This window comes from Nelumbo lutea, chromosome 3, assembly GCF_056320005.1.
Source record: "Nelumbo lutea isolate HS-2025 chromosome 3, American lotus-T2T, whole genome shotgun sequence".
Classification (NCBI taxonomy): domain Eukaryota; kingdom Viridiplantae; phylum Streptophyta; class Magnoliopsida; order Proteales; family Nelumbonaceae; genus Nelumbo; species Nelumbo lutea.
In genome coordinates, this window is record NC_142686.1 from 40,986,997 (window position 1) to 41,014,710 (window position 27,714).

Here is a 27,714-nt window from a genome sequence, read left to right on the forward strand (position 1 = left end):
TTTCAGCTTCAGAGTTCAGACATGGCTGAGATGTGTATAGAGGATTCGGCCCCGGGGCACATCGCACATATAATGCGCGCGCAGGAGGTAAGCCAAGCTAAGGCTTAGGAACGAGAAACAGAGACACAACGCGAGCGATCAGCGATGTCCATCAAAGCTCAAAGGCATTATTTGTTACGCATTAATTCGCCGTTCCCGCGGACCCCTCCATGATCTCCCTCGCTTTTCTTTCACCCTTTTCGATTTGGATTTAAGTTTGGAGCCAAAAGACGAGCAAGAAAAAATTTGCTAAGATGCCACGTTACTTCTATTTTATAAAAGTTATTAAATAAATATAATAGGATACATTAAAAAAAACACGTTTGTTCCCTTCGACCCAGAGGCAGTTGGAGCTTGCCGCACAGATCCCCTAATCCTTTAACTGCTCGAATTTCGCCTCTCCATTCCCGTCTTGTCGCTCAAGGTGCTGCTGGATTTCCCCCCGCTTAATTCGTCGAGTTTCCTGCTTGATTTTTTTTTTCGCTTCGGAGATTGGTTTTGTTTTCTCACTGGTCTTTGTGCATTAGTCCGCTAACAACGATTGGGTTCTCTCTCTCGAATTCCTCTGACCTTCGGTTCGTTCTTCCAATTTAGGGTTTCGCGGGCGTAATTAGGGGTTTTACTGGGGTTTCTGTTTGATTTGGAAGATAAAATTTGCTCCCTTTCTTACTGGAGTGGCTACCATGAAAGGAGAAACGGAATCGATAATGTGGAGTTTCGTTTTCTCCTGATTCCGTGGCCGGGTTCGAGGGTTTCGTTGTGAAATTAGGGTTTCTCTCTGTCTTAAGAGAGGAATTTCGTTTCTTATTGCGTTGTTCCTGCAATTAGGGAGGATGATCATCAAACGGAACTTGAAAACGAAAATGCCCAATCTCAAGCGGTGCAGAGCCGAGAATCTAGGTTACGAGGAAGACGAGACCTTAAGGAACGCAAAGAAGCGGAAGGAGAACGAGTACTACCCTCTTGATCTACTCGGAGAGGTCGCCGCCGGGATACTCCCTTTCACCGGTTACGGGCTCCAGAGAGGGTTCCGGGATGAGGGCGAGGAGTTTAGTAGCGTTGCGGCTTCCTGGTGTACCGAATTGTCTTCTTACCCCGCGGAGGTGGAGTCGGTGTCCAAGAGACGAGACGGTTTGAGTGCGAAGATTCAGAATGCAGAGGCTTTTCGACCACCACTCGTTAAGACATCTCGAGGACGCGTTCAGGTGCTCCCTTCTCGCTTCAATGATTCTGTTCTTCATCCGTGGAAGAAAGAGAAGACCAAATCGAGTGTCCTAGAAACTGGTTTCGACACCGAAGCTGCAGTCCCTAAGAATGATAAATTTAGCTTTAAAAGCCTAAAATTTGACACCCGGCTTAATAAGAAACAACGCAAGCAGGATAAGTTCGGCCACTATAGCACTAAGTACACTCGGTTGTTAGCAGAAGAATGCCAAGAAGAAGAAGAAGATGAAGAAGAAGAAGAGGAAGAAGAAGAAGAAGAGGAAGAAGAAGAAGAGGAAGAAGAAGAGATGGGTTATTCGGTGTCGAAGAACTTCGATATTAGAAAGAATCCTAGCTCGCGCAGTTCTCTTACCTCTCTTCACGATGCTCCCGTTGAAGTTGAGAGGTTTCCAGCCTTGGAAGAACTTAAGGAGCTTGAATTGACAGGCGAATATAAACCAACTAAGGAGAACAGCGAGAAACGAAAGGGTTTCTACAGACCGGAGGACTTTGTTTTGGGTGACATTGTTTGGGCAAAATCTGGGAAGAGGTATCCTGCTTGGCCTGCTATCGTTATTGATCCAATGTCGCAAGCTCCTGAAACGGTTTTGAATTCTTGTGTTGCGGGAGCCATTTGTGTAATGTTCTTCGGCTACTCCAGAAATAGGAAAGAAAGGGTAGGACTCTCTCTCTCTCTCTGCGTTTTATTTCATTTATATTTACAAAGCGCTATTTGCTCATTTAATTATGATTCCAATTAACTGGTGATGAGCAGGAGTATGCATGGGTGAAACATGGGATGATTTTTCCATTTATAGATTATTTGGACAGGTTTGTAGCATTGAGTTTTGTTTTTCTTTTTCTGTGACATTGAGTGCAAGAATTCGGCTTTTGATTCCACAAATTTTGTTTATTCAGATTTCAGGGGCAGACCCAATTGTACAAAAGCAAACCCAGTGATTTTCGGATGGCTATAGAAGAGGCATTTTTAGCAGAACATGGTTTTATGGAAGTGCCTGCGGAGGATATGAATGTGGTGGCTGGACAACCAACTTATGATCAATCTATTCCTAGAGGGATTCAAGAGGCTACTGGTTCAAATGAGGATCAAGAGTGCTACTCCCTGGACCAGGCAAGTTGTTTCACATTCAAGTCATTCCCATGCACAGTTGCTACGGGGGATTATCAAATATTTTCTTTAATAATAAAAATGATTGTAGATCTTAGACCTGGGTCACCCGGTAAACTCTCAATTGTTGGCTTTGCTCAGATACACCATAAAAACCTCTCTCTAACAAACTTGAACATTTGACATGTGATTATTGAGACATCACCAGAAACATCACAACAGTTTTGGATTTTGATATATGGAACCTCCTCTCTGTTATGTTTCCAATGCATTATCGTACTGTTTAATAGTATTTCAAAATCAATTCTTTTGGAGTTTATGCCAACTTATGGCTATCATGCGCTAACAATTCCTGAGTTCGAAATTTCTCCTTCTTTATCATGTATTCTCAGCCATTTCTGTGCAGGATGCATTTGAGGAGAAGAAAGGTGCACGGCCCTGTGATGGCTGTGGGTTGAGCATAACCTTTAAAGCTATGAAGAAATTGAAGGGATCAACTCCTAAAGGCCAATTTTTATGTAAACATTGTGCTAGGGTTCGTATACTATTATCTTTAATCATGGTTACTTCAGATAAAACTTTTGTTTTCACAGATAACTTGCACATGTGCAATAGCCTATCTAGATTTTCATAGTTGGGTTCACTGTTGTTGCAGTTATTAAAATCAAAACAGTATTGTGGCATATGCAAGAAAATTTGGCATCATTCTGATGGTGGGAGTTGGGTGAGCAGTCTACAACCTGAAGGGTCAATGCTTCTCAATATAATAACACTTTGTTTATGAATTTTGTTGTTACTTGAATAGGTACGTTGTGATGGATGTAAAGTATGGGTTCATGCGGAGTGTGACAAAATCACCAGCAATGTTTTCAAGGTTTGGGCATGACTCATACTGGAATAATCAGAATATTAATGTTTATTGTATGGTGTTTTATTCTACTTGCTATTTCTTCCTTTTGCTGAAAGGTTGGTACACTGACTTGGTTATTGTTTGTCAAAGGATCTGGAAGACACTGATTATTACTGCCCTGACTGCAAAGCAAAATTTAACTTTGAACTATCAGATTCAGAAAAATGTCAGCAAAAGAATAGGTATGCTTATAGAATCTTATTTGCTTTTTCAAACAACTTATTTTTCAGGAATTACCATGTCTCTTTTGCTTGTGGAATTTTGAATTATATTTCCATGTGGCTTCTGTACACTTTTTTGAAACAGATCTAACAAAAGTACTGAGCAATTTGTGATGCCGGACAAAATAGATGTTATGTGCTGTGGCGTGGATGGGACATATTTTCCAAGTCTTCATTTGTAAGCATCAAACTTTTGATAAGAAGGCTCTTTTGTTTATTATTGGGAAAAAATTGATGCACCTCTGCCTGGTGTGCATATGGTCTGTAGCATGGGAACCCTATTTTGGTCAGTCCGTAATATCAATATAATATTAACCTTCAGAGACATCTCTGATGAGAAAATGGAATTATATATTTATTAGTTATGGTAAACAGCAGGGATGTCAATTGGACTGGATTTGGTCCAATCCGATCCAGTCCCATGTGAGTCCATTACAAATGGACTAGGTCCAATCCAATCCAATGAATATTTTGGACCATCAATGTCTGGGCCGTCTAATCTGTTTAAATGTGTTTTAATTTAGATTAATTCTAACCCAAACCTGGTCCGTTGACACCTATCTTCTTATCTTCTATCAATGGACCAGATATTGGCTCAACCCAACCCAATCCAATATAAATTCATTATGGATGGAACAGGTCCAATCTGTTCCAATAAATACTTTGGACAATTAAGTCTGGACTGGTCCAATTCAATATGTCCTGTTGGTTCATTCAAATCCATCCAAATTGATTTTGGTTTGGATGGGGTCCAATCCAAAACCGGTCCATTGACACCCCTATAGTAAACAGGGCTGTGGAAGTGTGGATGGATTGAGTCTTATCAGATAATGGTATATCTGAAATTTGAACATGTTCTGCATATCAGAGTTTGAATGCTTTCAAATTTCAATAATTTTTTTCTTGGTTTTGGACCCACTGTTAGTCTAAAATACATTATTCCAACTGTGCTACTAAGGTTGTATTTGGTACCATTGCTGTTTCTACCTAAAACATTTTTTTTTGAAAAGTTTTAAGTATAGTATTTCATTAATGTATAGAGGAGAGACCTGTGTTCAATAAAGGACTGCACAATGGGAATGTACAAACAGAACAAAGAGTTAAGCATTTCTATGTATTCTGTTTACAAAAGGAGAATCTCTATCAAAAAAGAACTATAAGGTATTCCTTGAAAGGGTTTGATTGTTTGAAGATTCCAAGCTAAGAACATAGGGTTAGGGTACCCGTGAACCTGTTCATTACTTTCTCTTCTGATTGGATTGACCTTTAAAGATTCTATTGTTTCTTTCACTCCATAGAATCCAAATTATAGCAGCTGGGCACATTTTCCATAATAATTTGCCCCTTTTACTTAGCCCGCCGAGGTACCATTCACCGAATATGGCCAGAATAGATACTGGGAAGCATCCTACCACCCTAAAACACTTTAAAGCAGCCAGTCAAAGAGAACTAGAGAATTTGTGGTGCAGTAAAAGATGGTTTACAGATTTATTGTCCTCAGAGCAAAGCACACAAATGGGACTGTTTAAGGGAATGCCTTTTTTAACAGGATGTCAGCAGTGAGGTTTTTCTCCAGGGCAGCTGTCCAGGCTAAGAAGGCTGCCACTTTAGAAGGTAGGTCTGGGACCCAAATTCTATCAGCCAGGAAGAAACCTGCAGACTCAGAATTCAGGTGTTTGAGCATGGATTTGCTGAGAACGATCCAGATCTGTCCCACTTCTTTACCCTTCCATCAATCTGATCCATATTTGGGGGTATGTCCTGTAGTTTATCCAACATGTCTGAGAGAAGAGGGATATCCCAATTATTGAGTTCCCTTCTAAATTTGGATTCTGGAGCACCATACAGCCATGTTGATATGAAGTTCAAAGCAATCACTCACCAAGGCTTCTTTGTTTTGGGCTATTTCATAAAGCGGTGAAAAGGAGACCTTTGGGGGATTGTCATCACACCAATGATCCTGCCAGAATTTGATTCTATTTCCTTGCCCAATTTTATATTTATTTCCTCAACAGAATTCCTGTGGAACTGAAGCAATCCCTTTAAATGGTGCACAGCTGTAATTATGTGTAACATTGCCTTGGTCCCAACCAAGATTTCTAGTGCCACATTTACTTGAGATAAGCTGCCTTGACAAACTATGTGGTTCTTCATTGAATCTTCATAACCATTTTGCTGGTTTGGATTTCTTCTTTCAGAAGGAGCATGAATGACAGGGAGGTATAAGCCGTAGATCCTTGCTTTCCAGCTTGTATGAATATCATATTTCACCAGGGGCAGCAAATTGTAGAGAGTGGTGTGATGATAGATCAGGTTCTTTCCCATCCTGATCTTGCTACAGGCTGGCACTAGCTTCCTTCTAATCTTGTAGCCCTGTGTGCCTGGATATGGAAAGTACAAGCTCCACCCAAGACAGTCTTCTTGTGGACTGTAGCTAGGGACAGAACTTTAACCATGACCATCTTGGGAGTAGAGGCATGCTGGTTAAAAACCTTTGCAGCCTGTGGTACAGATCAAGAGTCTGTCATGTCAATCACATTCTGCTTCATTGCACTTTCATCTATTCAATTTGGGCACATTTCCTTGAGTTGTTTAATAGAAGCTGGTTGATTCCTCCCAACCTGCCATCTTTATTAGCTTCTTTTATTTATTTATTGATAAATGATCTTTATTAACTTCTTATTTGCTTATCATTTTTTTTTCTGGCAGAGCTTCATCATCTACCTTAACTTTCTTATACCTAAGCCTCCCCTTGATGGCTTACAAGTTTGGCCCCATTTCACCAAGTGGAATTTAAATTCTTCTTTCCAGCTGGCCCATAGGAATTTTCTCATCTTTGGTTCAAGCCTTTTAGCTACTCCTGGTGGTATATGGTATAGGGAAAGTTAGTAAACAGGAGGTGAATGATTAGTACCATTGCTGTTTCAACCTGAAAAGTCAATTTTATGTACAAGCAGCCTACACATGCGTTTTTGAGGTATGCCTTTTTCAACTATAAATAACCTCAAATAATGGTTGTATGCCAATTAGTATTGATCAACCCAAAACTTTTCAGGTGGAAACAACAAAGGTACTGAAAACAACCTAAATGTTTTAGGATGGTAAGTTTAGTGTCAATACTAGAAATGTGGAATTAGAGGTGACTAATGAGTGGATTCCTTGCATCCTAGGGGTAACCTAGCCTTACTAGGTAATGAAATGAGGGAAAAATTGACCAAGACAATATGGTCATGCACAATGAGTGCAAGTTCACATACTGTAACAGTATGGAGTGACTTGATTCAATTTGATAGTATAAAAGAGTTAGGGTGCCGTGAAGTATGTTAGTTGAAACTATGAGGAATGACCTAACAACTAACAATTTGGTAGAGGATATAGCTATTGATAGAAATTCATTAAAAAAAGATATAGTTATTGATAGAATGAAATATGAAAGAGATTCGTGTACCTGAGGTGAAAGTGTGAATTAGCTTTTACACGACTTGCGCTTCATTGCATGACATGAACAAAGTGCTGGATAAGGAATTCATCGTCAAAAATGAAGGGGCTGACACAGACATGAGGCCCATTTTGAAGTAATTATTATGCCTTCTTTATTTTAATATAGAAAAATAGCATAAGAAAAGAGGGATAAATGATCACAAGAAAATTACATATTCCCAAATTCAATTTAAAAATCACCACATACCATCATATTGGCCAATTGGCTTTATTAATGTATGTGAGAAAATGAGAGGCGTAATCCCACTTCAAGTAGTGATAATTGAAGGCTTGGCTGTTAAAGTTACTTGTTGGACATATTTTCGGCTTTGAAAAGCCAGATTTTGTTGATTCTTGAAGTTTGGAACCTTGGTTTATGCTATGCAAAATAATTGGCCTCATTTCAATTTTGAGATCGAGAAATTAACTTATTAATATTTGCTTAATTTCTATTTCAGAGTTGTTTGTAATTGTGGGTCATGTGGGAAGGAAAAGCGATCTCTTAGTGATTGGGAGCGACATACAGGTTCCAAAAAGAAAAATTGGAAGACAAGTGTTAAAGTCAAAGGTTTAATGCTACCATTGGAACAATGGGTTTGTATTTGATTGTATCCTGTTACTTTCAGCATCCTACTATATTCTTTCCTCTTTGGATTAATAATTAGAACTTTGATGTCAAATCTCATGGTCAACACTATGATTGTAATGCTTTTTTTCGCACATCTTTGGATCTTGTCATTTACTAAATCAGATTATATTTTAAACAAATTGCTTTTTATGCTGACTGCTTAGCATACAACAAAAGACATCTTTGGTAGCTTTTTTTTTTTAATTTTTAAAAGTCATTACTGGCATGCATATATACCAATGTTCAGAGAACCAGACTGGGCATTGAACCGAAAGTGGAGAAGTTCAACTGAGGTTGAACCATGATGACATAATAAATAAAGCTATGATTGCTCATCACCTTGCTTTGTATCCTTATTGTCTTAATAAATTTTCTTCTTTATTTATCTTCAAAACAAAACATGACATAATAAATTAAAAATTTATATAATATATGTACTATGTAATATGCAATTATGCATAATTATTTAATATATACATAAATAATATTAATTACAAACATATAACAAAATATATAATTACATTGTGCTCTAACATTTATTTTTATTCTAGTTTTAATTTTTTATACAAAAAATTGAGATTTGAGGCCAAAAAAGACATTTTTGGTAAAATAGTGGGGCAAGGTGCCTTTGTCACATTGGAATGCGTAGATCATGAAAAGTTACCCAAAATAAAAAAAAAGTCACCACAATTGGACAACTGAGTACATAGTTATGGCCTCTAGGAAGTTTGCATATAGATAGAAAAAAGTTGACAAAAGACTGGCCAGTTTTATGAAACCAGGACTGGTTCACTGGTTCTCAGGTTGGACTGGCCAACCTGCCAGTTTTGGCCTTTTTTGGTGATAACGGTTTTAGGGTATGATCAAACCAGCTTGGGGCCCGGGTCACAGTTTAACCAGCCCAACTCACTGCTCCAGTCTGGTTTTCTAAAAATTGAAAAATAAACAAATGCTATTGAGGCATTATTCTGGAATTGTAGCACTTCAATGCATCAATGCTCTCCCACAACTCTATCTGGGCTCTCTTTGAGGAGAGTTTGTTGATCTCCATATACCTGAACAAGCTGTTTGCTCTAGATGCCAAAACTCTAGCTCTCTAATGTAGTGCATTAAAAGCCATGGGCCATCACTTCCTCCTGAACCACCCAATTACTGTTTCTGAATCCCCTAAATATGCCAAGAACTCATTGTTGAGTCATCAATCTCAAACCTTGTGAGGTAGGTTTTAATTTCTGCTTGAAGTGAGTCCCTAAATCCTATGAGACCCAAAAAGCTTGCATGGTTTTTCATTCTGAATCCTGAAGGCTCCTCTCCTTGAAAGACCCGGCTTCTTTAATGAACAGTCATTGAAATTGAGTATCACTAATTACAATCTAAAGAACCTTTCAATATATATTTTCACATCAACCACAAGGGTCTTTTGCATTTCAGCTCTGTTTTGATGCAGCATTTTATCCCTTTTTATTTTCAATTGTTGAGTGGATTGTCTTAGTGATCAAGTAATCTTCCTTTATAATAAGGACTTTTTCACAAATTAATTTTGTTAAATTTGCAGATGTTCCAAATGGCAGAGTATCATGAGCGTTCTCTTGTTTCTGTAAATCCTTTTAAACGGTCTTCTCCAAAGTTAAGGAAACAGAAACTGCTAGATTTCTTGCAAGGTAAATTTTTGTCATATTTCCACCCGGCTTTGTATTTCCCTTGGCGGTACCTGCATCGAAGATTCTTTATATAGTTCAACTCTATTACATTAGTAATATTCTGATTTCACTTTGATAGAAAGTATGGCCCTGAATGAGCTGGTTCTTTCTATAACAGTCTTCTCCTTTTGATTTAGTTTCTTGTGGCTGTAATAGCAGCTGAGATCCTTTGCATTTATGTGACTTGACCATTTTACTGTGACAGAGAAGTATGAGCCCGTATTTGCAAAGTGGACAACAGAACGATGTGCTATCTGTCGATGGGTTGAAGATTGGGAATACAATAAAATAATTATCTGCAATAGGTAGCCCAATTATTTGTTTCCAGAAGGTTATTTCATATAAGTATTTTGACTGAAGTACATGAAATTAAATCATTTGACTTATGGCTATTTGTCACAGATGTCAAATTGCAGTCCACCAAGAATGCTATGGAGCAAGAAATGTTCGTGATTTCACTTCGTGGGTTTGTAGAGCATGTGAAACACCCGAGGTCAAACGGGAATGTTGCCTTTGTCCTGTAAAAGGCATGTTCTCTATCTTTATGGAAATTCCTGACTTGAGCACTATTGTTATTTGGTGTTTTTGATGTCTTGTATATTTGTACAGTTTCCAGAACAGTTAAATGAGTGTAGCTCTAGGATTTGAAACATTTTTTGGGTTAAGACCAAAGATCAATTGGATGGATTTGCTACCTGCTTTCCTATTAATTTTATATGTTTCCTCTTTTGTATTATGACCTATATGTGCTTTTGTTTGTAATGCATGCATATTTCCTTTTAGATGTATGAAAGCTTCTATTAGTTGAAAGATATTTGATGCTGAAATGGGTTTTTGCTCACCCTGAATTTGAAGATAAGGGGTTTCAGATGTAAATCAGTCCTCAAATATTAGGTGTAAATTTGAAGATTAGAAGAAAAATGAAGAAGAGAAGTAAGAGCAGCAACACAAGAGAAGATGGCAAAAAGAGAAGGAAGAAGAAGAAGAAGAATCAAATTATCTTCCCTTTCTCCTCTAATCCTTTTTTTTATTAAGAATTAAAGTTAGGGTAATGACGAGTATGCCCTTAAGTGGGTGGCCAGCTCGGCAGTAACATAAAGAGATTAAACAAAAAGAAATAACAGGCCCATTAAGAGAAGCCCATTAGCCAACAATAAAAGAAAAGATATTACAAGAGAAGATACTAGGATCCATTCGGCCCAGTCTCTTTACACTCTTCCTCAAGCTGAGCATAGATATTAGCCAGTTGCTCGTCTGATGTGATGAATGGCAAACTAACTTCTCCTGAGGAAACTCTTTCCCTTATAAAATGTCTATCAACCTCAATGTGCTTAGTTCTGTCATGTTGAACAAGATTATGTGCAATGTTGATAGTTGCTTGGTTGTCACAGTAGAGCATCATTGGCTTCTCGTAATCAACCCCCCAATTCTTCTAGAAGGGATCGTAGCCACAGTAATTCTGACACACCATGTGCCATTGCCCTGTATGCTGTTTCAGCTGAGGATCTAGTAACTACAGACTGTTTCTTACTCCTCCATGACACAATGTTCCCAGCGACCAGAGCACAATAACTTGAGGTGGATCTCCAATCATCATTACATCTTGCCCAATCAGCATCAGTGAAAGCTTTCAGCTTCATGTGTCCATGTTTAGCAAACATAATACCTTTCCTTGGAGTACATTTCAAGTAACACAGAACCCTTTTTGCAGCAGCTAAATGGGTATCTCTAGGAGAATGCATAAATTGACTTATAACACTTACTGCATAGGAAATATCTGGCCGAGTCATGTAAAGATATAACAACTTCCCAAGCAGTCTCTAAGACACTCCCTTATCAAATAAAAGCTCACCATCTGTAGCAGAAAGCTTATGATTAGGATCAATAGGAGTGGAGATTGGTTTAGTTCCAAGTTTACCAGTCTCAGCAAGGAGGTCAAGGACATATTTACGCTTAGAAATGAAGATACCATCCTTAGATCTAGCAACGTCGATGCCCAAAAGATACCGAAGATCTCCCAAATCCTTGATCTCAAATTCAGAGTTGAGAAACCTTTTTAGTTTACTGACCTCTTGAGTGTCATTACCCGTGACCACAATATCATCAACATAAACTATCAAGAAGGTCACCAGAGAGCCATTTTCTTCAAGAACAAGGTATGATCAGATTGAGTTTGTGTGTAGCTAAAGGAAACAAGAGCAGCCCTAAACCTCTCAAACCAAGCTCGAGAAGACTGTTTGAGACCATAAATAGATTTCTGTAGTTTACACAGCTTGCCTTGCATTTCCTTCCCATACACCCCTGGAGGCAAAGACATATAGACATCTTCATGCAGGTCTCCATTCAAGAAGGCATTTTTAACATCAAATTGGTGTAGGGGCCAGTCAAAAGTAGCGGCTAGAGATATCAAAACCCTGACTGAGGTCATCTTAGCGACATGAGCAAATGTCTCAAGATAGTCAATGTCATACATTTGAGTGTAGTCCTTAGCAACCATCCTAGCCTTAAACCTCTCAATAGAGCCATCAAACAAGTCAACAATATCCCATGTATGGTTTTTATGTAAAGCATCAAGTTCAACTATCATAGCATCCCTCCATTCAGATTGAGATAAGGCTTCCGGTACGGACCTGGGTATCACATGGGAAGAAACAGATGCAAGAAAAGAGTAGTAGGAAGGAGAGAGAAGGCTGTAAGACAGGTGTTTGGAGATACAATGGGCTATACACTTTCGTTTGCCCTTGCAGAGAGCAATAGGAAGGTCAAGGTCTGGGAAAGCTGTAGATGGGTCAGAAGAAGGCTAACCTATTACCTCAGTAATGATGGGAGGAGCAAGAGGCTCTTCTGTAGGAGTGGAAACAACCTGCCCATGTCTGAATCTCTACCTTTGGTACCACCTTTGGAGAACAGGAGGAGGAATTATAGGAGAATGAGGTGGAGGAGGAGGAATAGGAATATCGGAGATAGGTCCAGTAGGGGAAGTAGACACCTCATGATAGGACTCTAGAGGAATGGGAAGAGAAATAGTTGGAGACATAGCAAAGGGATCTTCAGATTTCACCCCCCCAGGAGAAGCGCTAAAGAAAGGAGTCAACTCAGCAAAGGTGACATCCTGAGATATAAAGCGGGTGCCACGAATTGGATCAAAACAACAATATCCCTTCTTTGTGGAAGCATATCTTAGAAAAACACATTTATGAGCCTTAGGTTCAAACTTGTGCCTTTGATGACTGTGAATATGCACATAGCAAGTGCACCCAAAAACATGGAGAGGAAGAGAAAAAATATCCTCATTCGGGAAGAGAAGGCTAAAGGGGGTTTTGAAGTCAAGGACCTGGGAGGGCATATGGTTGATAAAAAAAGTATCAGTAAGGACATCTCCCCAAAATTTTATAGGAACATGGGATGCAAACGAGAGGGATCTGGCAACTTCAACCACATGTTTGTTCTTCCTTTTCGCCACCCCGTTTTGTTGTGGAGTGTAGGAACAAGAACTTTGATAAATAACCCCAAAAGTTTCAAGATAGGTGGAGAGGGTTCTCTCAAAATACTCCTTAGCATTATCAGAACGAAATATTTTGATACGAGTGTTAAACTGGATGATGATGAGTTCATGAAATTTTTGCATAATAACTGGTACTTCATGAGATAAATCCAAGTGTGACGAGAGTAGTCATCAATAAAAAGGATAAAGTACCTCTAACCCCCCATAGTTGGCAAATGATATGGCCCCCACACGTCAGAGTGAACAATATGAAAAGGAGAAAGAGGTCTTTTATTGCTTATTGAATAAGAATGTCTATAATGCTTTGCTAGTTCACACAACTCACAACAAAGACTTGATAAAGACACTCCCTTAAACATATCTGGAAACAAATGACTCAAAGCATTAAATGACAAATGATCAAACTGAAAGTGACATAACAAGACTTTGTTAACAGACTGATAAAACTGACTCTAAGGCAACTTCATGAAGTGGTCCCAAAGCTCGAGATTCAGTTCGATCCAGTGTGTCCAACAAGTATATTTCGTTTGCCTCATGGCCACTCCCAATCATCCTCTGAGATTGCAGGTCCTGAAAAACACAATGAGTGGGAAAAAAGGTTATGCTGCAATTCATGGATTTAGTTAAGCTGCTAATAGATGAAAGGTTTGTGTTAAGTTTAGGGACATGAAGGACATAACATAAATAAAGGGTGTCAGAGGTCTTTATATCTCCTTTACCAGAGACGGGAGTAAGAGACCCATCAGCAAAGGATATTTTCTCTTTGCCAAAGAGAAGGTGGTATGAGCAGAAGAGATTAGATAGGCTGGTCATATGGTCTGATGCACCGGAATCAATAACCCAAGGGATTTTAAGATTACCTGAAACTGAAGCATGATTTGTAGAAGCACGAATACCTGAGTGAGCAAATGCTGATGAAGATGATGTGTTGCTGATGGAAGAGTGAGATGAAGAAACAATAGCTTCCAAGTGATTTAGTAGCCTCCCATACTTTTCAAAATTCGCCTTCATTGCTGCCAACTGCTCAATGGTTGATTTCTCTTCACTCTCCTTATTTCCTCCTTCAGGTACTGTAGCAACATTAGTTGCCTTAGTCTTTCCTACCTGACTGCCCTTCTTAGAGTTGTTGTTATTCTTAAACCTATCAGGAAGAAGCTCAGGATGAAGCTTCCAGCAATTGTCCTTTATATGCCTCGGTTTCTTGCAATATTCACATATCTACTCCTTTTTCTCAGTAGGACCCTTTGGCTTTATTCTAGCATGTGCAAAGCGTTCTGTAGGTGGACCCTGCAATTGAACTTGCCGCCTACTTTCCTCACTGCTTATCATAGCATATGTTTGGGGAAGAGTAAACTCATCTCTGGCTAGGATATTTTTCCTAATGATATCAAACTCAGGGTTGAGTCCAGTGAGAAATTCAAACACCCTATTTCTCTCCACCAACTTCCTATACATTTCAGAATCATTCTTACTCTCCCATACAATTGTCTCCATAATATCAATTTCTTGCCATAGGGATTTCAGTATAGAGTAGTAGATTGCTACACTCTTCTCCCCTTGTCTTATGTTCTTCACATCACTTTTCAACTTATAGACTCTGGCTACATTCAACTTCTGTGAATAGGTCTCAGTAACACTGTCCCATATCTCCTTAGCCGAAGACATCTAGAGATAATGCTGACTTATATGAGGTTGCATAGAATTGACCAACCATCCTATGGCAATATAGTTCTCTTGCATCCATTTCTCAAATTCAAGGTTTGTCTCTTCGGGTTTCACTTTACTATCTGTGAGATACCCGAGTTTTCCTCTACTACAGACATAAATTCTTATAGACTGTGCCCAAACAAGATAATCTGTCCCATCTAACTTGATTGTGGTTACACCAATCAAAACTGAATCTATTGAGCCAAGGCTTGAAACCGGCACTTGCTTGAACTCACTTCCGTATGGCTCCATTAATCAAACAAAAATCAAAGAACCAGAAATTTTGTTTATATAAACTTACTTGAAATCAAATCAGAACCCAAATGCTTGAAAACTAAGGTTTTTCTCCGTCCAGCTATTGGGGAGGAAGAGAGAAGGTGCAGCCGCTCCTACCAGAACTTCCCAATCTCTTCCAAACCTGAACCGCCCTCCTTTAGGAGTCACAAGACACCTCCCAAGCATAGAGCGCCACACCCAAAGCTTCACCTTTACCTGTACCTTCGAAAATCTCTAATCGGCCAGGGTTTTGGGCAGCAACAGAACAACACCGCTTCTTGGCAATATCCAGCTAGATTTAAACTCTTCAAACCCTCTATCAACTAGGCCATAGATCCTCTGAACTATAGAGAATCTATTTCTCCATACACTCTCTTAATCTAAGGGTGTATGGGAAAAGAAGAAGAAAGAAAAAAGGAAGAAATAGACCTGCTCTGATACCAAGATGTAAATCAGTCGTCAAATATTAGGTGTAAATTTGAAGATTAGGAGAAAAAGGATGAAGAGAAGTAAGAGCAGCAACACAAGAGATGAAGATGGCAAAAAGAGAAGGAAGAAGAAGAAGAATCGAATTATCTTCCCTTTCTCCTCTAATCCTTTTTTTTTTGTTAAGAATTAAAGTCAGAGTAATGAGAAGTATTCTCTTAAGTGGGCGGCCAGCTAGGCAGTAACATAAAGAAATTAAACAAAAAGAAATAACAGGCCCATTAAGAGATGCCCATTAGCCAACAATAAAAGAAAAGATATTACAAGAGAAGATACTAGGACCCATTTGGCCCAGTCTCTTTACAATTTCCATCTCTTGGTGCTGATTTTTAATTAGTTTTTTGATAGTAAATGATGAGCTTTAGTTGGTGTTTTCTTTTAGGAAAAATTTTATTTTATTATAAAAAGGCATTTAACTGCTGTCAACTTGATGGCTTCTGCATGTTGCTTGATTTTGATATGATCTTATTTTTTTCAATTCTTTCTTACTTTAGGTGGTGCTCTGAAGCCAACTGATGTTGATACGTTGTGGGTTCATGTCACATGCGCTTGGTTTCAACCTGAAGTTTCTTTCTCTAGTGATGAGAAAATGGAACCTGCTGTTGGGATCTTGAGAATTCCATCAAATTCTTTTGTAAAGGTATAACCCTTTCAATGCTACAAATGCTTTATAAACTATTGGAATTTTTTTTTCTAAAGAAAAAAAGATCATGAGTATATGGTAGCGATATATCTAAATAGATGGATAAATGAATCAATACTTTTCTTTATACAAACAATTACCTGAGTATTTGAAGAATGTGATATTCACTGGTCATTGGTTTGCCATGGATGTCAGGTCTGTGTGATTTGCAAGCAAATGCATGGTTCCTGCACACAGTGTTGCAAGTGTTCTACTTATTATCATGCAATGTGTGCATCGAGGGCAGGGTATCGCATGGAGGTAAGTTACAGAATTTTGTTTGTATGCGGAGTCAAGGTATATTTGCTTTAAGTTGTTTGGAATGGTGTTTTAAAATGTGTTGGAAGCGTAATCCTGGAGCAGTCTCCAGGCAAGGTGCTAGGAAAAGGCTCTTAGGCATACCATGGAGGCATAAAACACCTCCTTTGCACTTTATATTGTAAGCGCATGCTTCATGGGTTGTCCCTTTTAACTCACTTTTTGAACAATCAAAGGGTTATAAATATTGAGGGGCTACCATATTAACATGCTCATCATATTATTAACAACTTAGCATCATAGAAAGGAGGGGAAATCCTCCTTTCCCATCAACCATTTGTCTATTTGAATTTGGCAATTGGATATTAAGCTTTATGGATCGCATCATGCTTAAGTATCACTTTCTTAAATTTGAATGTGATGGTTTTTTAATTAGATATTACAACTATAAATTTTTCAAGGTTTTCCTAATTTTTCTTTTTTTTTGGGAACTAACCTAATTTTTCTATTTATTTGCTATTATTTTGAATTGTTTATTAATTAAGAAATATAAGATTGGGTGGCTTGCACCTGTGCTTTGGTTTATGCCTTGCGCCTTAGGTTAGTGAAACATCTGACGTCATGCCTTCACATTTTAAAACATTGTTTTATAGTGGTAGATTATCTGTGTGGGTTATCCATACATGCCTAATTATTGGTTGATACTTTTGTGCAATTTTCAAGTTAAAAGTGAAACTTTGGAAACTTTGTAAAATTGATTCTGCAAGCAATTAAATGTTTTTTTTTTATTGGAGTGTGAGTGCAATGTATTTTGATGTTTATGTTGCAGTAGGGAGATGCTTATTAGTTTTCTTATACTTGTTAGAGTTTCATTGATTTTGAAATTCCTTATTAAGGGCCCGTTTGGTTTCCGGTAATAGGAGTCCAGAGTTGGAATCAGAATGGTTAGGTGGAACCAGAATCCCATTCTCATTCCTGGTGGAATGGCATTACCCCATTTAAGGGAATGGCAATTCCCTCCCCCTCGGGAATGAAATCCCATTCTAGCTGATTCCAATTCCCATTCTGAGTCCTGTCTCAACCAAACAGACTATGGGAATAGACCATTCTGATTCGGGCTGCGAAGCAAAGGGACCCTAAGTTTTTAATCAATTATCTGACCTTTTCCTACTAGTTCAATTAATGACATTATTGGTCACCTATAAGGGCGTAAACCATATACAAATTGAGATGCTGGTGACTTCTGGTCTTAACTAGTTGAAAAATTCAATCTTTTGAGGCTTTTAATTCTTTACCTATTATTTATATATCAGTAGTATAGAGTTGCATTGAATTTAATATTGTGTATTTGTTGAAGAGGTTAGACAAATACTTTGAATTTTCATTGAATATATTTTATTTTCTTACTGGTTCTCCCAGTTTCTTCAAGTTCACAATGACACCGAATCAGCTGAAAGATTCTTGTATCTGTGTGTGTGTGTGTGTGGTTATCATGCCATTTCATTCTGTTTATACTGTTAAAATTACAGTTGCATTGCTTGGAGAAAAGTGGGAGGCAAATTACAAGAATGGTCTCATATTGTGCTTACCACAGGTAATAGTAATATGCTTCATAATTGCACATTTCATCTATTTGTAGGCGGGGAGATGGCTTCTTCCAGCCTACAAATCTCACTCACATAGGATTGTGTGAACATAAATGAAATGGATTTTTGTAAATAAACATGTACGAATTCTTTTAGGACTTGGAGCCTATATTTGACATGTCTCAAGTGTTACATTATTAAACAAGGACAAGGACACCCTTATACCTTATGCACAAAATAGAACTAGTAATCTTTTCTACAATTGCCTCAAGCTTGCCATGGTCTAATTTGGTCTTTTCTTAATTTCTTTTTTGGGTCACTCCAATATCTGGTAACTGAAACTACCTTTCATTTTGATAATCTGCAATTTGTCAATGCCATATTCGACATTTTTCAAATGTTACTTCTTTGCACCCGAGGTGCAAAAATACAAAAAAGAAAGCTAAAAAATAAAAGTCAATAAATTCAAAAACAATGCCAAAAAATTCAAAAGAAAATGCAAAAAAAAATATTAAACATGATATTAATAAAAATATAAACTTAAATTTTAAAATAAATGTTTTAAAAAACCTATTATCTACAAGGGCAGAAATACTAGCTGTTGTACAGGGGATCCAGATTGCCAACCAGCTTGGGTGGAACATCTCCTAGTTGAAGGGGATTCTCAGGTGGTAATAGGGTGGCTTCTAAACCCGGATGCTACCATTTGGGGCTACAAAGACCTCATAAAAAAAGTAGAGTGGTTAACCAGTAATATGAGAGTTGAGGTTAAATGGGTAAGCAGGCCAGCTAATACTGTGGCTGATTCTTTGGCCAAACAGGGGTTTCCAGGGAAGGTCTTTTTTGTGCTACATTGTAACTTGTTATAGTAAATTGGAAAGCTGTACTTAACTAGCTTGGAGAGGTTGCATCTCGTGCCTCTCCTTGAGGACCTTGTACTATTTATCTTTGTTGATTAATAAATTTCATTCAATTATAAAAAAAAATTAAAATACATAAACATAACATGTAAAGTGTATTCAAATGAAAATTTAAAAATAAAATCAAACATATAAAACTATTTCAAGCCTGTAAAACCCACAATCTCTTTTTCTCAATTGCATTACTTCAAGTAGCTAATGTGATGTACATATTACATTCCTGATTCTACGAGCTGCCTTTGTGCAAGGCCTATTGAGGCAAGCTCAAACATGTCCATGTTAGGGTCTTAAATTCTTAGTTTTCACACAAAAAAATAATGATTTTATAATTTTAATTGCATCTTAAGAAGATATTTTTTTAAGATGAATGCGCCTTGCCTATGCGCCTAGGTGCACCTTTTAAATCACTGGAATAGAGACATGGTTACCCATGTGCTTTATGCACAAAATAGAACTAGTAGCCTTTCTCTGCAATTGCCTTCTTGCCATTGTCTGATTTAGTCTTTTCATTTTTTTTGGGTCAGTCCAACGTGGTGGTATACCTTCTAGCTGTTGACTTTAGTTTCCATTCATTTTTATAGTCTGCCTTTTGCTATTGGACCTGAAGTTGCTCTAATCTTCAGTGCCAAACCTCTTATAGTCTTATGGGATGTTGAGATTTATGTGTACCATTAAATCTGGTTTTATCTTTTTGCGAAGCATATGATGTGTATTACATGCTTATCAAGGTTTCATGACTTATCTTCTATTTTTGGGCAGGGCCCCAAACCCAGATACTGTTCTAGTCATACAAACTCCAATAGGGGTTTTCTCTGCCAAAAACATGCTTAAAAATAAGAAGCAGAATGCTTCAAGGCTTATTTCGTCTAAGAGAGCAAACCTTCAAGAAGATTCAACCTCAGAGGCTGATCAGTTTGAGCCATCATCTGCTGCAAGGTGCCGCATATATAAAAGATCAAAAAATAAGGTACACTATATTTGAAGTACCTTATGAAGGCTTAAAGATAATTCTATTTGTCTGGAAATTACTTATTTTAACTCACAAGTGAAGCTTTTTTTTTCTTTAATGGTAACTGTTGGGATTTTACAAGTATGTGAAAAAGGACGAGTTATTGCATCAGCCAAAAACAGCTGAGTCCTGTTTTCCCTTGCTTGGTGAGGGCATTCACCAAGCTATTTGCAGATCTTTGAACCTGAAAAAATGTTATTCACCAAGCTATTTGCTGATCTTTGAATTTTCTGTCTCATTATATCGGTATTACGCTGGTTCTTGATTTTTCTGTTTCAGCCAGTCCACCACCACCTTTGAATCCTCTTCTACCTTCAAATTTCCACAACTTGTTAGCCTGGCCTTTCTTAGTCCTTGTGCTGCTAATTCAGCTCTTGTGGAGTTTCCAATGCCTATGGATTTGGAGTGCATGGCTATTATGCTTTCATGTTCATCTCAAATACTCCTCTGATTCTTCAAATACTGGGGTTGCTTAAATTATATCAATCAAACTTTAGTTTGATTTGGTTGGGCAATAATCGCGTCCACAATGCTGAAACCTTTGGTCTTGAAGTTGAAGAAGAGGCAAAAACCTACCACTCTCTTGGGATATTATCTGTAGAGAAAGGAGAAAAGCTGTCCAACGTTTTAATTTAATGAACCCCCCTCACTGACTGTAGTATTGTTTCCTTAGATTATCCTTTCCATTAAAGATTGTGCCATTTTTATCTTAAAGTCCAAATTGGTGCAGCCCTCATGCACAATTATTTTCCTTCTTTTTCTCGGTGGATTGAAGAATAACAGTTCATAAACTTACTGTTTGGAGAGGATATTTAAAGCACCTGCTTGATAAGATGTTTGAATGTTTTAACTATGTGTAGCAATTAATGTGGTCCCAATATAGAGGGATTAAGATTGGGCAATCAAATGATTCCAACAATCCAATATGCATTCTTTTTATTGGATGTTTAGAAGAGAATGATTGATCCAGATTAGACTGATTGAATTTTTAATTTGGTTGATTATTTGCTTTGGAGATCTCTCAGTAATTGGCATTCTTAATATTGTAACAAATTTGACTTGATTATTGTGTTATTTTCATTTCTCTGCTTGTTAGCGTATGGGAGAAGAAGCAATTGCCCATCGTGTAAAGGGGCCCTGCCATCATCCTTTAGATGCAATAGAATTCCTGAACACATTTAGGGTAACCTTTTGTTATGTCATACAGGGTGTTCTTGTTTCTTTTTTCATTGACCTTTTTTGAACTGGAAACTGAAATCCATGATTTTTTTTGCTTTTTTATGAACAGGAAGATAAGGATGTTAAATCTTTTTCCACATTCAGGGAACGCCTTTATCACTTGCAGGCAAATTATACCCCCCCTTTGTCATGCTTCTATCAGTAGTTTTCACTACTTGACTTTTCTCATTTTTTTGTGGTTATGTTTGTGCAGAGAACCGAAAATGATAGGGTTTGCTTTGGTAGATCTGGTATACATGGATGGGGTCTTTTTGCACATCGAAATATTCAAGAGGGAGAAATGGTATGTTTTGAACCTTAAGGTGATTTCTGAAATTACATTTTGCATGACACATTCTGAGTTTTTAAGGATTGAGCCCCCCCTCCCCCAACTCTTTTCTTGAGTGTCTCTGGACTTGTGTCTTCAAAGATACATTGGTCTTTGTATGTGTAACACATATTGTTTATCAAATGTGCTATATTCCTCATGTGCTATAGATATTTTATTGTTTGCCAGTTGCCACTTGCAAGCACTGACATATAAGAGCTTCATATACCGATGAAAAAACACATGATAACTTTATATAATATTTGATGGCTGTGGTCAGTTAACTAGGCCTCTAGTTCTATAATGCCTGTATATGGATACCCACATAGGCATGGATACAAGAAATGGGGATATGACTCCATTTCCAAGATCCCTGAGACTCTAATACGAATATGGGTGTAGGTACCCTGTTTGATATTCTTATCATGCTTTTATTATCTAATTTTCCATGCTAAGTATTTTTTTCTCAATACTAATATCTTGCCATATTTAATTAAACATCAACCATATACAGGTTTTTTAAGTATGATATACCATTTTTTTTTTAATTTTAAAATGTTAAAAGTTACTTGCCCAGGTTAAAAGGGTCATAAATCCTTCATGGATTCCCCCTCCTTACTGGTTATATAAAGCTGAATTTTTTATGGCAATAGCATTGGGAATCCAGGGCTACAGTATTGGGGGAGTTTTGAGAATGAGGAAGGGAATGCCTTAGCCCTTTTCTCTGGCCTGATTGGTGAGGGTGACTCTCTTAGGGCTGAGATTTTAGCAGCCTTGGAAGGGATTCAGACGGCAAGAGAACTGAATAATAGGAGACTGATTATTGAAGGTGATTTGGAGGTACTGGTAAATTGGTTGAGGGAAGATAAGATTGGAATATGGAAATACAGCAATGAGAGGAAAAAGTTCAACTGGTTGGCAAGGGATGTTGAGATAAAGTTCAGATGGGTGAAAAGAACTGCAAATTCCTTCACTGATGGGCTAGCTAAGCAAGGGGTGAATAGGGACTCTTTGTTTTGGGCTTATTTCTATCTCTGTACTTTTTCTTTTCTTTGTTATGGGGGAGTTGAGATAGTTTACCTCCCTCCGCTTTTCTGTAACTTATTTTTAATTGAATTCAACAAAGATTTCTGTTATTTATCGAAAAAAGCATCCATGTAGTAACCAATGTTGTATGCAGTGCATATTGCGTTTGATATATCATATATCTGGTGTACAACTTATTTCTTCCTTAGTTTTGTTTCTTCTTAAACATATCTGAATTTTGAAATGCATGTGCCTGTTTCCAGGTTATTGAGTATCGTGGTGAACAAGTCAGGCGTAGTGTTGCAGATCTGAGGGAGGCACGTTATCGATTGGAGGGAAAAGATTGCTATGTGAGTTATTTCTTTCTTTCTTTTCTATGGGAGTCAATTAATTCCAACCTTCTCTGACCCGTGAACAGTACTATTCTTGATGAAGGTTTATATTTGCAAAATCTTCAATGTCATTATGTCAATTTTCATAAAGTTTTCATGAACATTTCATTGAAAATATCTGCCATTTGTGTATTTTTGAAGGCTTATAGACATAAATTTTAGTTTCATTTAAAGAAAAAATATTTTTTCAATCTTCCAACAAGAAGAGAAATTTGTGTTATACATAACCAACATATCTAAACCAGCAACATTACAACACCATTACATAGAAAAGGAAAACTATGACTTAGTGACACTGATACTCTGATAGGCGAAGTTTAGTGTGGGACCTGTGGGCTTGTCCTAATTCAGCTAGATTCAGACTAGATTCAATTTAAGTCAGTTGACTTGACACTTCATCAAGATTGACCTGAACTCAATCTGCTATGATTGGGTCAAGGCAGGCTTACCATTTAAGCTGACTGGTTTACATCCCTAATGCAGACAATTCTGGTTTGATTAAATGATGGAGGATTGGTAGGAGAGGGATAATCATTAATGGTTACACATTCAATTTACAGATTCATTTTCTACACTTGATAGATTCATAAAAAAATTGTCACATGGAAGAAGGTAAGTAAAAGTTCAAAAAAGGATCAATACTGGCACTGGCCGAGATATAAATTGGGCTACACTTTTGGGAAAATGGCTTTGGAGGTTCTCTTTGGACATGGCTGAGTTTTATAGAAATCAAGGAATGCATGCTAATTGCTGGGGTGTTGGTTTGGTTACAAGATTAGGTTTGCTTCCCTTTTTCTTGAATTCTGACAATAAAATAAAAGTGACATTTTAGGAAGATCTTTGGTGGGGAGAGAGAGTCTTCTAAAAGGAACCTATCCAATTTTGTATTTGATGTCTTCTTTCGAAGACAGAACTGTGTCTCAGTTTGCTTCCTTATTGTCCTCCAGGATATCCTAGGAGGTTGGTCTCAGGAGAAGGTTGAGTGAATCCAAAGTGCCTGTTTCTATGAACTTAGTGAACTCCTTAGGTGTATGTATTCCTTGAACCAACTCGATCAAATTGTAGAATTTTGACTCCTAAGCACTTGGGGACCTTTACTTCTGCTTTCTTGAAATAACCCACTTCTCGTCCTAATCCCTGATAGATTTTCTTGGTAAACGAGATATGGTGTGGATTGGTTTTAGTGTGCCACTAAAAGGGCCTTTTGTTTAGTTTATCTTTGAAATTTCGCACTTGTGTCTTTGGAGGAAAAGACCATATTGGCATTTACCCCAACATATCTGTTTTCTTTGTAATGCAAACAGAAAAACTACTTACCACGAATTGGGGTGTGCTTCTCAGACCTCACAGTCACATCCCACCGTGTATTGGAAACATCTCCCATGAATAATAACAAACTATGGGAGGTGTTCCTGATGTACAGCTGGAACTTGCTGTGAGGATGGTGTGAGGAGAAGATCTGGACTCACCACTTATTAATCCCATTTTTTTACACCAGCATGAAAATGAAACTAAGGGCATACACTGTCCAACAGAACAAAGAGGCAAGGTTATGTTAAGTACAAGGACAATGGTATTTTGGACTGTTGAGAATAAATGAGAAAATTTTTAATGCTTAGGCTGTCTTGAATTGTAATAATTTAAGGCATTAAGTGTACATGGTAAACTTGGTTAAAAGCTGAACTAATTTGATTCTTTTACCATGGTGGACATTTTGGGATGGAAATGGGTGGCAGGTTCAACAACAACAAGATCTCTAGAGGCATATTCTATTTGTCATATCTTGCCTTGTTCATCATTTTCCCCTTCTTACTGTGCAATAGCATTTGCTTGCTTCTAAAGGCATACTCTTTGTATTTGTTTTTTGGTAGTTGCTTTCATACACTTTCTGATCTTACTTTTATTCCTAAAATTGTGGCTGACATTGTTTTCCCTACAGCTATTTAAGATCAGTGAAGAGGTGGTGGTTGATGCCACAGACAAGGGGAATATAGCACGCTTGATTAACCATTCTGTAAGTTGTTGAACAGCGAGGATTCAGAAAGAATGCCTTTATTTGTTTCTATTTTAATGTCTGTTGGTTAATTATTTCTTTTTAACCCTTAAACCGTTAAGCACTGTTCATGGAAGGCCTCATTGCCTATTTTTGGAAAACATATTTATTAAATCAAAGTTATTTGCTGAAGGGAGGGAAGCAAAAGGTGGAGCACCCAAATCTAGAGAAAAAGGGGATTAGAAAATGTAATAGAATGAATTTGATTTGATATTCTTTCGATGGCAGAAGTGTAATATAGAATTTATGAAGATAATCAGTTATTATATTATTCAATGGAATGATAACGAAATTTAGGACAATAATTAGTTGGAACATTTAGGCTGCATTTGGCATTCCTTATTTTAAGGATTGATCTTTTTTTTCAGTTAAAATGCCCCTATGAACACAGTTTTTAACAGCAAAAAGGAGATAAAGGAATGCCAAATGCATCCTTACGTGGGATGACAAACTTGTCCCCCAAAAAGCAGAATACAGTTAATTGCTTCATCTCAGCTATTATACTTAGGGTATATTTTGGATATTGTTCTGAACAATTACATGCTGTTGCTGCAGTGCATGCCAAACTGCTATGCAAGGATCATGAGTGTGGGTGATGATCAGAGCCGGATTGTACTCATTGCTAAGAACAATGTTTCTGCTGGGGATGAGCTAACGTATTACTTCCTCCCCTACTCTCTCTCTTTCTTTGTGACTGTGTATGCATGAATTCCAAGAAACTATATCCTTGAACGCACAACACAAGCATTTGACTATATTGTCAATGCACAAGGTGTTTTGCCATGTAAAGCCTTCAAAATTGATCAAGCTCATTGCATGATCTCGTTTGTTTTGTCTATGCGTTGACAGGTATGATTACTTGTTTGATCCTGATGAATGTGATGAGTTCAAGGTCCCCTGCCTGTGTAAAGCACCCAACTGCAGGGAATTTATGAACTAGGTTACACGCGATTCCCATTGTTTCTCCACCAGGGGCACTAACCCATCTCCCCTTGTGAGAGAGATCTCATAATTTTACTTGCCAAGTTTGTATCTTCGTCGCCACTTGTTTCCAAAGCTCAATAAGGGCTCAACGTTTTCTGGTGCTGTTCGGTATTTTGCCTGTCCCAGTTTGTGTAAATTCTCATACAGCTTTTATCCTTTTTAAATTAATTTCTTTCTACCCTTTTTAACAGAGGCCAGATTTCCTAAAGAGGAAAGTCTGTAGAGACACTTTCATCTTCATGTACACGTGTTTCAAAGATATATATATATATATATATATATATATATATATATATATATAGTCGGGATCTGTTGCACTTATTTTTATTCAGTCTCTGACCGGTGCCGTGTTCGGTGTTCCGTTACACGTGTGAATGGGAATATGGGATACCTGTCACGAACTGAATGGAAGTGCCGGATAAGTGATTGTTAATACTTTTGACAGTCGGGAACATGTTTTTATCTTTGGTTCATTTGACCATGCCGTTGATTTTCTCCGTATTGCTGGTTGCTGCTATGTAATCGCCGAACTCGAACGACATGGGGATGGAGGAAACCCTGTTAATCTGTTACACAAACCCACCCATTCAATTCAAAAATGAAAAATCTTCTGTCTACAATTCTGTGGGTGTGGGAAGCTCCGGAAAGGCGGAATCCGAGTCTGCTGGTTTTATCATGGATCCCCATTAGAAAAACACCCAAGAGCCTGTGAGTACGTAATTTACACGCCCTAAGGTTTGTTCTTATCGGGGATTTAGCAATGTTTCCCGCTAATGGTGATTGGGTTCGGTGGGGGTGGGGTGATGCTCGATCTGTGATTTTTTTTTTTTTAAATAAAAGCAACTGCTATTGTGCAACATCATCAAGATAATGTAGAGCATCGAAAATAAGATTTAAAGGGGGTCCGTCCTACTGATGTAGGCATTTGGTTTGGGTTTGTCTGGAAGGTAGGTTTTTTAGTTGAAATTTCGATCTTTTTTCTTGCATTAATCACGATAAATTTTGCGTGACGAACTTTCATTTTATTTATGCAGGAGCGGTGGCGGTGCCCGGTGAACCACCCAACCAGTCGCAACCTCCGAGATCTCACTCTCTCACACACGCACGCACACAAAGAGGAGAGGGTGCAATCCTGGGTTGTACCCTGGGTTGTTACAGTCTCGTCCGGAGGTCACTGTACTACGGCGGACACACAAGTACCGACTGCCGATCTCCATTAACAGAGTCAATAGACAGCGTCTCTGAAACGAATCGGGATTTGCTCCTCACAACTCCCTCCTCTGAAACTTTGTTTTCAATACAAGCAACTTCTCCTAAATCCCCCAGAAGCGTACGGTCTCCTCGTCACAATACTTCCGTCCCTTAAAAGAACCAAGCTCTCATGGGTCCACTCCATATTGTACTTGTAGACTTCATCTCCCTGAGCAGCAAAATCGAAGCTGCCCCTTGAGTCGGGTGGAGTTGGAGTTGGGAAAAGAATATTTGGTCAATGGTTTCGTTAATGCCATTCAAGAGCAAACCATCGAGTACTAATGTTTTGTCTATTCATTTAATTAATTGTCGATGCAAGGCAGGTTCAGTTGCGAACCAAATTTCAATTTAGAAGCGTCAACATGGGCAGATCTTTTTTTTTTCTTTTTAATAGTAACAGTAACATGAGTGACGTTTTAACATCCATGGCTGAAAGATAAGAGCAAATGTTGAATTCTGTATATGATGCTCAAGCGAGGAAGGAGATGGTTGGATTCCTTTGCGCGGGTTCCCACCCATAACAAAAGGGCTAGTGGGCTACGCACATCAACTATAAGTTTCTTGTTCATTTATGAGAAACCCCGTTACATTCTACGCCCAAGCTGTGCACAGTGACTGTTTTCTTGAAAAATTAACATGTTGCAGCAATCAGGGGCTCTAGAGCTTTTTCTCCCCTTTGTTGGCTTTCGCTTAATTAACTTGTGCTGCTTTACTTAGCGCAGA

General features: G+C 38.0%; 1 protein-coding gene across 2 annotated transcripts; it reads left to right on the forward strand.

The window, feature by feature from the left end:
* LOC148864460 (histone-lysine N-methyltransferase ATX4-like) lies at nt 1-27,340 on the forward strand. 2 transcript variants are annotated; one of them, XM_088979356.1, is made up of 24 exons: nt 1-1,919; nt 2,018-2,073; nt 2,161-2,374; nt 2,778-2,906; nt 3,027-3,095; nt 3,177-3,245; nt 3,372-3,463; nt 3,588-3,680; nt 7,441-7,576; nt 9,166-9,271; nt 9,516-9,615; nt 9,713-9,837; nt 15,779-15,924; nt 16,123-16,227; nt 17,754-17,818; nt 19,490-19,697; nt 20,836-20,922; nt 21,028-21,084; nt 21,172-21,261; nt 22,575-22,661; nt 24,643-24,717; nt 25,312-25,412; nt 25,606-25,871; nt 26,775-27,340. In XM_088979356.1, exons 1-23 carry the CDS (start codon nt 873-875, stop codon nt 25,694-25,696), a joined length of 3,348 nt encoding a protein of 1,115 aa, XP_088835482.1. In that variant the 5' UTR covers nt 1-872; the 3' UTR covers nt 25,697-25,871; nt 26,775-27,340. The 2 variants fall into 2 exon arrangements, with proteins under 2 accessions (XP_088835482.1, XP_088835483.1); XM_088979357.1 differs by lacking the exon at nt 25,606-25,871.
* The last annotated feature ends 374 nt before the right edge of the window (nt 27,341-27,714 follow it).